This window comes from Elgaria multicarinata, chromosome 3 (genome assembly GCF_023053635.1).
Source record: "Elgaria multicarinata webbii isolate HBS135686 ecotype San Diego chromosome 3, rElgMul1.1.pri, whole genome shotgun sequence".
Taxonomy (NCBI): Eukaryota; Metazoa; Chordata; class Lepidosauria; order Squamata; family Anguidae; genus Elgaria; species Elgaria multicarinata.
In genome coordinates this window covers 112073077-112088324 of record NC_086173.1, presented here as the reverse complement: position 1 = coordinate 112088324, position 15248 = coordinate 112073077, and the positions used below count along the sequence as shown (strand labels likewise).

Sequence of the window (15248 nt, the reverse complement as noted above, 5' to 3'; positions counted from 1 at the left end):
CTGGGGATGTGTCTTGCTTCTACTGCACGTCCATAAACCCTAAACAGCCATGTAGTGAATAAATCATGGAGAGCTGCCCCAAGGATGGCTTTGGCCCATTAACCAAAAACATCGAACACATTTTGATACAACCATATACTTCCCCTGACTTCAGTTGATTCTTGTGTGAGGGGCTATATGGATGGGATGACATATGGCATTTGGTCCAGTGCATTATGTGGCAAACGAACCTTGAAGCTGACAAATGAGATGCCAGCTTTGAATGTCACTTAAGGGATACTTGTTGTATAATGAATTAGACAAGAGTCAACTCTTTTTCATTATCCCCAACACATAAATTGCTGTTAACAGCAAGGCAGCAAAGAGGAATTAGTGGAGTAAGTGCAATCTGAAGAAGCCCTATAATGCATTATATAACAAATGAAACTGGAAGACAACAAATGAAGTGTCTTTTTTGCTTGTCGCTTCCAAGGTTTCTATCCTTGCACAGTGATCACTTCTCAGGGATGGGAGAACCAGGGATGCTCACAGTCACTGAATTTTTCCAAACTTCACTTCGAAGCTTGGTTCAGCTTGCTGCCATTTTCATTTGCGATCTTTTTTTTTTATACTGTTTGTTGGAATGGGAGAAGCGGACATTTTTCATTGATTAAACCATGACAATGAATTTTAAAAAGTGTGCATTTTTTGAAGTCTGCATTTTTAAGTCTGTTTTTTTAAGATGTGCATTTCTTAAGTGTGCATTATATGAAGTACATATTTTGCCAATGCGAACACATCTTTCGGAATTTGTGAACATTTTAGGAGATCATGTTTGTGATTGGGACTTATGAGTGATTTGTGAACTGAAACGACATTTGCGTACATCCCTAGTTTTCACCACATGGATGTGCCTCTGAAAGCTTGGACAATTGTGAAAAATAGTCAAATGTCCAAGACAGCTCTCTTGAACTTGTGTTAAACAAAGGCTATCCCTTCCTGGTGGCTGGCCCTATCCTGAAAAGAAAGAAATTGCTAACTTTGAAAGTCTGATTCTCCTGGCATGTATCCCAGGCTGTAGCTAGACCTAAGGTTTATCCCAGGATCATCCCGAGTTCGTCCCTGCTTGAGGGCTGGATGCCCTGTGTGGCACTTAGATGAACAGGTTTGACCCCAGGACAATCCTGGGATAAACATTAGGTCTAGTTTTCCTTGACAAATGGATATACCTGTTCCTTGCCCACTGTTTGGAAGCTTCTGTTTGTTGTTGTTGTTGTTACCTCACGAAGCAACAGGTTTTTTTAAGCACATGGAACAAACACGAACAAGAATCTAAAGGAAATGTTTCACATTTGAAATCCTGCCTGTTCAGTAAAGAAGAGGGTGGCCCTGTTTTCTACTTCACAGAGAACACTCCTCTCTTTGAAAGCAACCTCTATTCAAAGGGTTGTGCAGTCCAAATCTAGTTTAAAGATAAAGAACCATAAGGAGGGAGAGCAGGAGGACCTTAAAGTTGCCTGTCAACAGTTAGCACCTAGGCAGCAGACTGAGCAGGCACACAGATCTCTTGGTCACAGTCTTTCCCGCTGTGGTGAAATACAGTGTATTTCTGTTTAAAATCTACTCACTATTTCTAAATGTGCGCGCATTAGCATATGCAGATTTTATGCAAAGCTGTACATTTTGGTCTTACATTTCCTTTGTTTTGAGGACGCATAAGTGGCTACCCTAGTAGAGAAATGTATCTTTTTGGCCAAACTAGATGTGATATTATGTGGGAGGTTCGTGATCAGATCTCATGATTTCTTTTTCTTTGGATAAAGCAACCCTCTATGGGTGTGTGATTTGGGTCTAATCAGTGGAGAGTGGTAGCACCCATGTCAGTAGGTCAGGGAATCCACTCTGGGTTTCAGTTAGAACCAGGCGGAACTCTAAAGGCGCTACCTCCTTTAGACTTCTGACTGGTTCCGACTGAACCCAGAATGGATTCACCACCCTACTGTTATTGGAGCCATCATCCTTCACTGGTTTTAACCCTTTCCTTCATGCTGTTTACCTAGAGGAAATTGTGCCCCTCCCAATGCCTTTATTAGCTGCAGAGGGGAAGGAAAAGACAGGCACCTCAACCCCCTCCCCCTGGCTGTTTTTGACAAAAGTAAAAGATGGGGTGGGGGGCTTGAAGGGCTATAGCTCACTAATAAAGCACATGGAGGCAACAGTTCAGAGCTAGATGGATAAATAGTTTGTTACTATACATTTGCATATGATTATGAAATGTTGAGGCATCTAGATTGGCCCTTAGAGTTAAAACAGGGGTCTTATTTTCTAGCATGGGTGTTTTCAAAGAAAATGCTTTTTAAAAAATATAATATAAAACTGGAAAAACATCTTCTAGAAAGGCAAAAAAGAAATATTTTCAGTTTGCCACTGACTGTTTTATCAGCTGAAATGCTAATAGGAAAATGTCACTGGTTAGCTGAGCTAATTGCTGGGTGAACTGTAAAAAGCCGGTGTATTTGGCTAGGTGTGAGAGTCCGTCTCTTGCATATTAGCTGCTGCAGCTGCACCTATTACCATGAAAAATCTTCTTTGCAGGGCTGCTAATTGGTGCACTCCCTCAGAAGTCTTTGCAGGGTATTTTTAGATGTTGCCTCTGAAGGGCTTGAGATACTAGATACGGTGGCTTTTCTGCAACGTTAAATCAGTATGCTATAGCAATCTGTGTACTGAGCAGAAAAATCTAACAGGCAAATGGCTCATTTAATGAAAACAACAATCTCTTGGCGGTAATTGGAAGGAAAGGAATAAAAATTATATGCAAATGAGGTTGGTGGTTGCTTATGGAAGCTTAGGGCCTTAGCTAGACCTAAGGTTTATCCCGGGATCGTCCTGGGATCATCCCTGTTCATGTAAATGACACACAGGGGATCCTGGGAGCAGGCAGGGATGACCCCGGGATAAACCTTAGGTCTAGCTAAGGCCTTTGTTACCAAAAGAAGTAATCTGGTAGTATGCCTATGTACACCAGTTGCTGGGGAACATGGGTGGGAGGGTGCACTCCAGTTTTGCTTGTGGGTTTCCCATGGGTGGCTGGTTGGCCACTATGTGAACAGAATGCTGGACTAGATGGATCTTGGTGTGATCCAGCATGGCTCTTCTCATGTTCTTGTCCACAATCCTATCCACTAAACTCAATTGGCAGAATCCAACAGGACACTTACGCCATCACTGATTTCCTTCGACAACCGATGAGTCCCACTAATTCCATTGCACAAGCAGGACTCACCGTTTACGCAAGGGAGGTTTAGTTCTTCTCAGGGAAACTCCCAAAATTAGCAGAAACACTCCTTTATGGAAGGAGGCAGGTTGGTGGAGCAACCTTATGTGAGCTCCGGCAACCTGCCTCCTTCCAGAAATGTTTGTGCTCATTTCGGGTTGCCCTGGAAGCACTAACAACATTGCGCTACACAATTTGTGGGGCGCAAGAGAATCATCGGGCATAAGTGCTCTCTTGGATTCTTCCCAATTGGTTTTACTTCTGAGTAGATGTGCATAGGATTGTGTTATGTCTTCCAGTACTACAGTATATTTGGTGGCACCGATTGACATAGCAATCTGTCTGGAAAAGAAAGTGCTAATTAATTAATTTATTTTTATTTCTTACATTTATATACCGCCCCACAGCCAAAGCTCTCTGGGCGGTTTACAGCAGTTAAAAACAGTAAACATTAAAAAAGTATACAAAATTTTAAAAACCATCAGAAATATAAAAACAACATTATTCATTTAAAAACAACAGTTCTGGGGTCCGTTAAAAACAAACTTAGTATTGTTAAATGCTATTAAATGCCTGGGAGAAGAGAAAAGTCTTGACCTGGCGCCCGAAAGATAACCGTGTTGGCGCCAGGCGAGCCTCATTGGGGAGATCATTCCACAGTTGGGGGGCCACTACTGAAAAAGCCCTCTCCCTTGTTGCCACCCTCCTAGCTTCGCTCGGCGTAGGCACTTGGAGGAGGACCTTAGATGTTGAGCGCAGTGTATGGGTAGATTCATGTCGGGAGAGGAGTTCCAATTTCTTTGTCTCCCAAGAGTGTACAGTTTGTATCTGATGAAGAGGGCTCCTATACACAAAGCTTAAATCCCAATCAGTTGGTTGGTCTTTAAGGTGCCTCGGGACTCTTTGTTGTTTTTTCTACTACAGACTAACACAACTACTACTATGAGGTAGTGTGAGGCAGTTGCTTTAGGCAGAATGCTGGTGGATGGGGGAGACCCCCCCCCATTCCCCTTGAGGCCTCTATCCTGCCCTGTACCCCTTCGGCTAGTATGTTGCCCTCTAGTGTAGTGGAGGAAGATGCTATCCTGTTACCAACATTGAAATAAGTTTCAATGGCCAGTCTGGTTGGATTATGTTCATAGGATGGGGGACATGCCCTGGAAGCACTAACAACATTGTGCTACACAATTTGTGGGGCGCAAGAGAATCATCGGGCATAAGTGCTCTCTTGGATTCATGTTTTCTCTTGGAGCAAGATGTCTTGGGCTTGTCATGGTAGTAACAAATATCATAGGACATTGGAACCTTCTCTTTTGAGGGCATATCCCAAAATGGCGTTGTCAGCCTATTTCTTCTTTTCCTCCTTTATAGTGTTTTTTTTCTTTTTTTTTTTTTTTTTTGAGCAAAGAAGTGGCAAGAAAACATGGGAGGGAAAGCCCAAACTGAAGATGATGATGTCTGCACTCCCTGTACAATTCTGTGAATGAGGCAGGGCAATTGTACAATAAAAGCCTCATCTGGAAGCACAGCTAGTCACATTCGTCATGATGTACTTCTATTGTCCTTATTGTAATATCATCCTGTTGCAAACATTGTGCTCTGCGTGTCTGCTTTTTCATAAAGAAGCCATTATTGTTTCCATAATAGCTGCGTTATTGCCACTGAAAATGTTATGCATTTACAAAAGGGACAAGATTTCCGCCCACCCTTCTTTCAGAAGAAATTTCCTTGTAAAGTGATTTCCAACATCAGTCAGTAGATGAGCATACTTGTAATGTCTTTCCGTGCTCAATTCTTCTTATTGCAAGTCCTATTAGCATTAGAATCTCTCATAGGTAGGAGCACCACAAAGGAGAATTAAGGCAAATCTTTTAATGCCCATTCGTGTTCATTTGTTTTTTTCCTATCTTTTTTATTTAATAAGCCCCATGAATGTTGCATTCCAGTTGACCAGGTGGAGTACTCCTTTTTAAAAATGTGAATGGGGATTTACATCCAGGGCTGCCAGATGTTAATGTGTGAATAGTTGCCACTCAGTAGGATCCATGGTTCTCGGTGCATATGCAGCTGTCCTCGGCAGCATGTGCACAGCCCCTAACACCAGCAGCAAGGCCCCAGATGACCAGAAACACACGTTTCTGGAAGGCGTGAACTGCTGCTGCCAGAAACTTACATTTCAGCTCATTTGGGGGCATGCCTCCAGAAGCGCTATATACTACTGCCAGTATTAGGGTTGCACATGTGCTGCCACTGCCGAGGCCGGTCATGTGTGCACTGGGAATTGGATCCTACCTATCCTATGTTTGCAGTGGAATCACGGCCCAGCCTGACACTTGGCTCCGTTAATTTCTAGTTAATACTGGGAGTCATATTCTGATGGAAATGAAGGATTTGGTCAGGAAATTTCCTTTAGACTACTAATTGATTTCAGCGGGATGTGAATATAATTGTTCAGTGCTTTTAACAGCACTGCTTTTAACAGCATTCCTGGTTACAATTGATACTACAGGGATTCAAAGAAGATTCAGGGAAACAATCCTTTTGTTTGTGTACCTGGTGGAGTCAATATTTGTGGGAATATGGCCCTTTCCTCCATCTCAGCCTCCAGCACCTTGAGTAGATAATGGCTATACAAATCATACTGAATCAAGTCATTTTGATTTGAGCCAATTAGAATTTATCGGGGCTTTAGGATCTAGTCCTTTGTGGCATTTACTCAATAAACAGCCATAGTGTAAGGGCAACATTTAACTGTCTAGATACAGTTTGCTTTCTGTTACACCGTCCAAAAGACTCTTGGTGCTACTGCTCTGACATAAAACTTTGAAGGATAATGTCACTCTGGGATCAATTATAGAAGTTGGAAAACAAGCTCTGTGTAAGGAACATGGAACTCTTTTTTTTTTTAAGGCTTCTGTCTAAAGGGGCTTTTCTTTTGTGTTACGACTGTCTCCTGACAGAGACCTTGAAAATGAAAATAGTCTTTATGCATCATCCAGGATCTAGCAGTGAGATATAAATTTAGCAGACAGCCACTCCTTTCTCCTCAGGTAATTTGTGTCTTCCTGCCTCTTTTCCTCCTTTGTTGCTATTTCAGTTTGACTTTTGACTTGTAACCACTTTTATTATTACCTCAAGAAAACTAAATTTGGTGTGTGAGAAGCAATATAGGGAGGTTGTGGGCTCTCCCACACTAGAGGCATTCAAGAGACAGCTGGACAGCCATCTGTCAGGCATGCTTTAGGGTGGATTCCTGCACTGAGCAGGGGGTTGGACTCGATGGCCTTGTAGGCCCCTTCCAACTCTACAATTCTATGATTCTATATGCCTTTGGAAACGCATATGGAGTTCAGTGAAATGTTATGTGTAAGTCTTTGTAGGTCCTGCCCCTCCTCAGTGACCTCTCAGAAGCTGGTAAGTCGGTAGAAGTCAATAATTCTTTACACGGGATGTGAGTTTCCAACACTTGATTAGAAAATCTTTACCCTTTGATTCTTCTGCAGCTTCTTTAGATACTTGCTTTTAAAACATATATTTTAAAATGTATAATCCTTGAATAGCTAAGTGATATGCCCACCTCCAACTCCCTTCCTGTTGAAACATATTGATTTCTTCTTTAGCTATGCTGAGGTAATTTAAGAATAAGATGTATGTGGCTTTGAAGAAATGGCTTTATCTCTAAGATGCTACAAAGATCTTGTTTAACATGGTTCCAATGGCTCGCATGACACACCAGTTTAAAAAAAGACCATTCACATCAGTCATGTTACATTGAATTTTATATATTGTGGTATTTATCTAGTATTTTGCTTGTATAGAAAGTCTAAAAATATGTTAAGTTTTTAGGTGGGCATCACATTCTGACTTAGTTCACACATAATGACAACCCAGAGCTTGGATTGTTGCCTTACCCAGAGTTTACCCATAATTTGTCTGATAGACAATCACACAAAGTGGAGGGTGTTTTTTCCATTCCTGGGTTGATTCTCTCCTCCTTCACCCACTCTTTCCCTCTGTCCCAAATACCTTTGTAGTGCTGCAGTACTGGCATATAGAGCAGCTGAGGTTTTTTTTTTTTACATGATTGCCTACTGCCACTGTAGCCTGGTGAAATAACCCATATACAACCCATGGATCTGGGTTGACATGTAGTGACAACCCGTGATTCAACAACCCATAAAGGAATACAAAAATGGTGTATTGTCTATTCTGCTAACATAGCCAAGGCAACTTAATGCAACTCTTCCTACTTATATAAAGGAAAACGTATATTCTCTGTCAGTTTTCACTGCATACCCTCATTTTCCAACTTTCATACATGTCTGCCTTTTATGTGTTTCTGCAGAAACTGACAGTATTTCTCTCTGGAGGGAGCTCCACAAGGTGTGGAAATAAGATCTAGAAATGTTATAAATAAATGTATCAGCAAGTTGATAAGGGTGTAAAGGAGGATAGAGTAGATAAGCTGATCAGCCCTGCAGTAATTTAGCCCCTGTGGTGATGACCAAGTAAACACTCTACTAGAAATTGGTGTGATATATTATTGCGTTGACATACCACATATTTACTTCCAGGAGCAGCACAGTGGAAACCTAAGAGAAATATTTTCCTGGAAATGCTTTGACATTTGGGCTAGCAATAAAGTGCCTATAAATGTGGTAATCCACAGTAAGAAGCATAAGAAAGAACATATTGAACTGAAGACAATGTGAAATGTCCATCTCATTAAAAAAATCAGGGTGAACATTGCAAAGTGGATTAGATTCATTATTTATTTATTTATTTATTTATTTATTACATTTATATAGCATCCCATAGCCAACGCTCTCTGGGTGGTTTATATAATTAGGTATAATTTAATGAGAACACGCCTTCAAAGAATACTATTATAGCTATGGGAGTTACCCCCAAAGACACTAGTGATGTTTCAGATAGGCTGCCCAGTATCAGATGTCAAGACTACCTTTTAGTCCACCTATCAGCGAATGTGCAATTGGCTTGTTCTTATTAATCCAGAAGCCAAATTCTACCTCACTAGTTCCAGGACCCAAATAATCTCCCATTAAGAATCAAGTGGTTATTTCATCTGGCTTCGAATAGGGACTCAGTTTGTACGATTACCATACAGGTCATTACCCACCCTTGGAAAGGCTGCATTAGCACAAATCAAAGCCTGCTTCTCTATTAATCTGGCTACTTTTTTTTAGAACTTTGTTGAGAATGGCATGTCTTTATGTCATTGCAGGGAATTAGAGAAGATGGTTTTTAAGTACTCCTACATCTCAACAATTAATTTTATTATTTTTACTCTCATTCTGGGTTCCTCTAATCTGCACCAATTGCACAGCCACCTAGTGCATACTTTGATTCTAAGAGCTTCATCACACCAGGGTTATACTGTGAAATCGCTGCGAATTGCGTGCAAAGGACTCCAAAGTTTTCCAGTTTATAATCTGATTTGACTGTGAAGTACTCCCAAGCATCCTGCTTTTATTGTGCTATAAAGCCAAAAGACCCGTCCTATTTTGATACCCCTTTAAAAGCGAATCATTTGTTGTTTTCTGAGCGGCCACTGGGGGCGCAGGAGGAGGATTTGATAGGTTTAAACTATCAATTAAACAAATGCTTACATCTGCGTAAGTTTTAAAGATAAAGACATCAAAATTGGCACAGTAATAGATATTAAGGGGAGCTTTAAGCATACCAAATTTGAATCGAATTGGGTCATCCATTGATTTTTTTATGACTTTTTACATTTCTCACCCTTAACCCCTTTCCTGGTATGCAAAGGATCTTAGGAGCGCTGCCGCCCGGGGTATGATTTAGCTAGCAACAACAACAATGACAGCATTACGCTGTAGGGGATAATTTGAGGGAAACAGGTACGTGGGATGAAGCTATAAATCAGGGGTGGGCAACGAGTGGTCCTACAGATATTGTTCGACTGCAACTCCCATCAGCCTTAGCCAGCACAGCCAATGGTGAGGAATCCTGGGAGCTGCAGTCCAACATCTTAACTGCGACAAGTTGCCCACCCCTATTCTAAATTAATGTGAAATATAAGTAAGAGCACTATTGGTTGTGTATTCTAGATACTTATCTGCTGTGCTATTTAATGTCATTCAGTTGCTACAAGAAGTCAAGGTTGTAGTTTTTCTAAATTAAAAAAATGTTCCTTTTTTGTTTTGTTTTACAGTTTCCACGAAGAATGGTTTGGAGACATCTCTGAAACTGGCTGTTGCAGAGAAAATGATATACAAAGCAAATTAACCAGAAACAGCAGTGCACTTGGTAAACCGTTAGTACCAGGAAATAATATTGCCATACATACCATCAGTACAATACATGTTGTAGAGGTTTATGGACATGAAAAGGATATGCTTGATACACCGGATACTCACTTACCTGGATAAAAAACCTCAGAAATGCAATTAAGGATTACTGGACCAAAGCAAAATGTGAATACAGATACCTGCTGAATGTGCCTTAAAGACTGCATAGAAATAAAGGACTTGATTGTTCTATGTTTTGGTTAGTGAATGTCAGATTATATCTACAAATTTAACAGATTTTTTTTAAAAAATGTTATTTGAAAATTAATCCTGGTTTGATTTAAATAAAACAATGCATCCTTATATATAGCAGCAAGCTGCCATTTCCACAATTTTCTAAAAAAAAGAAAAAAAAAGAAAAGATGTAATCACATTCGGAAAACAATATACTGTTCTGGTATATGTTTCTGCATATCATTTCTGAAATGTTTGTACATTTGCTGCATGTGAAGTCCCTGACAACAGCAAGGACAAATGCACATGACTGCAAAGTTATTTTATCCTCTGTTTTTATAAATAGGTAATAAATAAATAAAATTATTTTTGCACAATGGTATGATGGAATTACAAGATTTTTTAAAACACATTTATGAAAATTGTCAAATGCCCACGTGTCTCCTTTGTTCACATTGTAAGGAAATCTTCCATTTCTGATAGTTCAGTGAATCATGTTAAGGATATACATTTATTTATTTATTTATTTATTTATTTATTTATTTATTTAAAAGACTTATATCCTACCTTTGCATTAAATTAACTTCCAATGTGGCTTATGTAAAAATCAAAACAGTTTGAAAACAAAAATCAAACAAAACATAAACAATCTGATGTCAATCAAAAATCAATGTAGATAAAACTGATCAAAGATGTTGGTAAACAAAGCAGTTTTCACAGGATGCTTAAAAAAATATTAAAGCGGGCATAAAGTGCAGGTGTGGAGAAGCTATTCCACATCTAAAGTGCCACAACAAAAAAGGCCCTGTCCCTACTAGCCACCTATTTAATCTCAGAACATGAAGGCACCTCGAGCAAGAATGCTACTGATAATCTTATCATATGGACAGATTCATACTTATATATATATACCAGATCCTGACAGTCCCCCTAGGATAACGACCTTGAGAAAACAACCTCTGATTCCTGAAAGTGTAAGCAGCCTCTAAGTGTCAAATCCACACAAAGTTGTTATGTTATTCTTCGGCGCTGATAGTGGATTGTACAAGACATAGATGTGATGCATTCCTGCCTCCTTAGAGTAATATTGCACAGCAGGCATGTAGTGCTTTATAGCATTCCAAGTACTCCACGTACAGTATCTCAGAACTTCTTGCAGTATCCCATAGGGTATATCAGCATTATTATCTCCATAATAACGCTGGTATACCTTAAAGGATGGCGGACGGGGGAATGGCGAAGATGAGAACTTGCTAACAGAGAGCAGCTTGACCAAGGTCATATAGTGGATTTGTGACTGAAGCAAAGTCGCTGGTGCTCTCCAGGTGCTTTGTACCACAACTCGCATAATCCCTGTCCATTGTAGTTGTAGTCCAACATGTTTGGAGGGCCTCAGCTTGCGTACCCCTTTGGACCATGAACCTCCTGGTTCAACTAATTCACACCAGGTTTTCCCCACGTAACAGACAAGGAAAGCTGAGGCTGAGGAAGAGGCCAGGTTCCGACAAAAGGGTAGTGGCAAAAAATTGGGAGAGGAGAACAGAACAAAACCCAGCATGAGCCACCATAGCAGAAACTTAAAGCAAAAGCCATAAACAGAGGGTGATGGATGGATGCCCCCTTCCCCTGTCTACCAATTGTTTGATGGTTACTTGGCTTTTGTGCAGTCTTTCCCTTTTCTAAAAGGTTATGGGCAATAAGGGCTTTATCCTAAAATATGCTCTTATGCCTGGTGTTTTTGGTCCTGCCCGTTTGCCCCTTCAAGAGGTTCTACACTCCTGTTGTAGCCGAAAAAATCCAAAATGGAAATAACCCATCAGGCTGAGGAAATACTAACTAACCAGCCAATGTTAATATTAATATCAATACTAATACAACATTCACAGCCATAGCAATAGGGAAGGCAGGTAGATTTACAGAAATGACATTAGTAGAGCACTGTGATTTATTTAAGCAATCTGCTGGTTTAAGCAGTGGAGTTATAACTATATAAACAAATTGCACTCAGATAATTTGGTGATGCTTGTGGTTCCATTTCCCCTGTGAATATGCTTTGTTTAGGATAACTATGCCCCCTGGAGCTTTTTTTTATTGCTCATGTAAAAATTATGTATCATCAGAAAAAAAGTGCAGGAGAAAGATGAAAGCAGGCGAGACGATTAAGCAAACACACAAAAGACCAGGTTTATTACATTAACCTCCTCCAATGTTTAGTGGCTAATGAACTGGGACAAGCTGATCCTGTTGGTCCGCTTCTGATGCAGCAGCACAAAACGTCGCACAGTCCTGGGCAAATGGTCTTTCCAGGAAACTCTCCATCTCTGAACACCCACTACCTGAGAAGCTGATCAAATTTGCAGATGACACAAAATTGGGTGGGATAGCTCATACCCTGGAAGACAGAAACAAACTTCAAAGTGATCTTGATAGGCTGGAGTGCTGGGCTGAAAACAACAGGATGAAATTTAATAGGGATAAATGCCAAGTTCTACATTTAGGAAATAGAAACCAAATGCACAGTTACAAGGTGGGGGATACTTGGCTCAGCAATACGACAAACGAGAAAGATCTTGGAATTGTTGTAGATCGCAAGCTGAATATGAGCCAACAGTGCGATATGGCTGCAAGAAAGGCAAATGCTATTTTGGGCTGCATTAATAGAAGTATAGCTTCCAAATCACGTGAGGTACTGGTTCCTCTCTATTCGGCCCTGGTTAGGCCTCATCTAGAGTATTGCGTCCAGTTCTGGGCTCCACAATTCAAGAAGGACGCAGACAAGCTGGAGCGTGTTCAGAGGAGGGCAACCAGGATGATCAGGGGTCTGGAAACAAAGCCCTATGAAGAGGGACTGAAAGAACTGGGCATGTTTAGCCTGGAGAAGAGAAGATTGAGGGGAGACATGATAGCACTCTTCAAATACTTAAAAGGTTGTCACACAGAGGAGGGCCAGGATCTCTTCTCGATCCTCCCAGAGTGCAGGACACGGAATAATGGGCTCAAGTTAAAGGAAGCCAGATTCCAGCTGGACATCAGGAAAAACTTCCTGACTGTTAGAGCAGTACGACAATGGAATCAGTTACCTAGGGAGGTTGTGGGCTCTCCCACACTAGAGGCCTTCAACAGGCAGCTGGACAAGCATCTGTCAGGGATGCTTTAGGGTGGATTCCTGCATTGAGCAGGGGGTTGGACTTGATGGCCTTGTAGGCCCCTTCCAACTCTGCTGTTCTAAGCACAGGGTTGTGCTGGCTTTCAATTGGTACTAGCGAGGCTAACTGTGGATCTTCCAATAGGTACAACTTTAGATGCTTTTGTGGCTGGTATAGCATGGCCATGACAGAGGCAGAGGGTGATCACGCATGAGGCAATGTAACTGGCATCTCCTTCATCCAAAATGGAGGCTGGATCAGACTTCTGGTATTAGGGCACCAGTTTGTGGGGAATCTTCATCCGTATAAAGCCTGCTTGGACTGTTTTAGTACCAGTGCTAAACAATCCAATTTGTTTAAAACCCAGTGGGGTCTCATGGTCAAAGAGACAGACATAGGGAGTGTTGTTTCCATATTTGCAAATCACTGCTTAGCCATGGATTTGTTATGAGCCGTTAGCAAGAAAGTCCCAGGCCACAGCTAGACCTAAGGTTTATCCTGGGATCATCCAGGGTTCGCCCCTGCTTGAGCACTGGATCCCCTGTGTGTCACCTAGATGAACAGGTTTGACCCCTGCACGATCCAGGGATAAACCTTAGGTCTAGCTATGGCCCCAGTCTCAACCATGATTCTTTATTTGTAAAACAGGAACCCACTTCAGATAACTGTTGTGAAGAAGCACATCTCAGATGGCTTTTCCTAAAGTAATTTGTTACGACTTACTAGGGCTGAACCCCAAATAAATGCATTGTGAGGCACTAGGGGGAGGTGGTGAGGGCTTCCAGGAGCCCGGTCTTTATCTTCTGCACCACCTGCGCTTTAGGCCTTCACCCATCCAATCAGGTAGGTTCTTTAGCAGGGGTGCTGAACCTCTTTCAACTCAAGGGCCAAATTCCATTTTGGAGGTGCTCTCAAGGACCACATTCCAGTGGAGACAGGGCCAAAGGCAAAAAAGTGGGACTAAAATACCAGTGTATCATACCTGAAAGCTCTTACTGCCAGTAACTAAGCCTTAGGAAAGACGTCTCAACCTTTTAGAATAGAGGAAAAACAGCACAAAACCCAGGCAACCACCAATCAGTGAGGGAGGGGGCATGGCAAGGGCTCTCTAGGCTTGAAGAATTTGACCTGATCCCACATCCTGAAGATGGAGAGCTGATCTCCCCAACCAATAGGGTAGCACCACGCCCTTCTAGGCTAGTCAGGCAATCTGAAGGATTTGCTTGTTGATAAATGCAAACCCTAGTCCCTGCCATCCAATATGTCACCTCCAACCTGACAACAACTGTGTCTCCTGTCCCCAGGCCTTGGATCTTGCTTGCTTGACCTGGTTCTTTGGCTCCCACTTGTTCCTGGCCATGCCTCCTGACTCTGGCCTATGTGTCCAGCACCTTCCCTATGTCAGTCTTGGATTCTGCAGCAAGGCTTTAGTGTCGGCTCCAGGTTTTTGAGGGGCCTAGGGTAAGACACCCTCAGTGGGCCACCTCCCTCAGTGAGTCTACGTTCGAACTGCTATCGCTCTTCCTCCTTCTCATCATTGCTACTTGCTTGCTTGACAGACAAAGAGCCAGTGAGCAAGCAGGCAGTTTCATCACCTGCTGCTCTTTCTCACTACCATCAGGTGAACAAGCAGGTTGCAATGGTCAAGAGGAGGAAAGACAACTGTCAGTGGGTGCTTGAGTGTGGGACCTTGGCTGATGCCCAACCATGGCCCTGCAAGGTTGTCCCCCAGCCATGACATACATTTACTGTACAGTCTTATACATGTCTACTCAGAAGTAAATTGTATTTACCAGGGTACCTCTGGGGTGGGAATGCCATCTTCCCAGAGGACCAGCATCTAGTGACCCTTCAGCTGGCCTTTGATTGGGGCTTGGATTGCTTTGCAATTAATCATACAGATTTTAGTTGGTTAAACATTTGAACTATTAGTTAATTTTGTCTATGAGTAAAACAATATTTCTGAAGCAAGATGCCTATGTTATTTATTTTCAGGTGATGTGTACATGTGTTGGAGTGGGCATATTCTTACTAGAAGCATTCCGTCTTTGTATTGTCAGATAAAAGGGAGGGTTTTTTAAAAAAAAATATATGGTGCTTGCCATCTGCAGTTTGAATACATACTTGTATTAAAACTATATTTTTTAAAAGTTTTGCAGTCGGGGTGCCTCTTTAGATGATTTTAAAAATGAATAGTTTGAATAATACAAAGACTGAGTAATATTAAACACTGCAGCCTTGCTCTTGATATGAAAGGGACTATGCTGTGGAAAGATCATAAAACATTTCCTATCTATAATAATGAAAGAGGATATAAGCCTGTTTGTCTGTCAGTGCCAA

The 15248-nt window shown here is 41.5% G+C and overlaps 1 protein-coding gene across 1 annotated transcript in view; it reads left to right on the top strand.

Annotated features, from left to right (window-relative positions):
* The window catches only part of SUSD3 (sushi domain containing 3), a 54295-nt gene extending 44531 nt beyond the window's left edge, over positions 1 to 9764 (top strand). The window contains exon 5 of the mRNA XM_063123387.1: positions 9453 to 9764. Coding sequence (XP_062979457.1) covers positions 9453 to 9669 — 217 coding nt within the window. The 3' untranslated portion in view covers positions 9670 to 9764. The remainder of the gene's footprint in view (positions 1 to 9452) is intronic.
* Positions 9765 to 15248: the final 5484 nt, after the last annotated feature.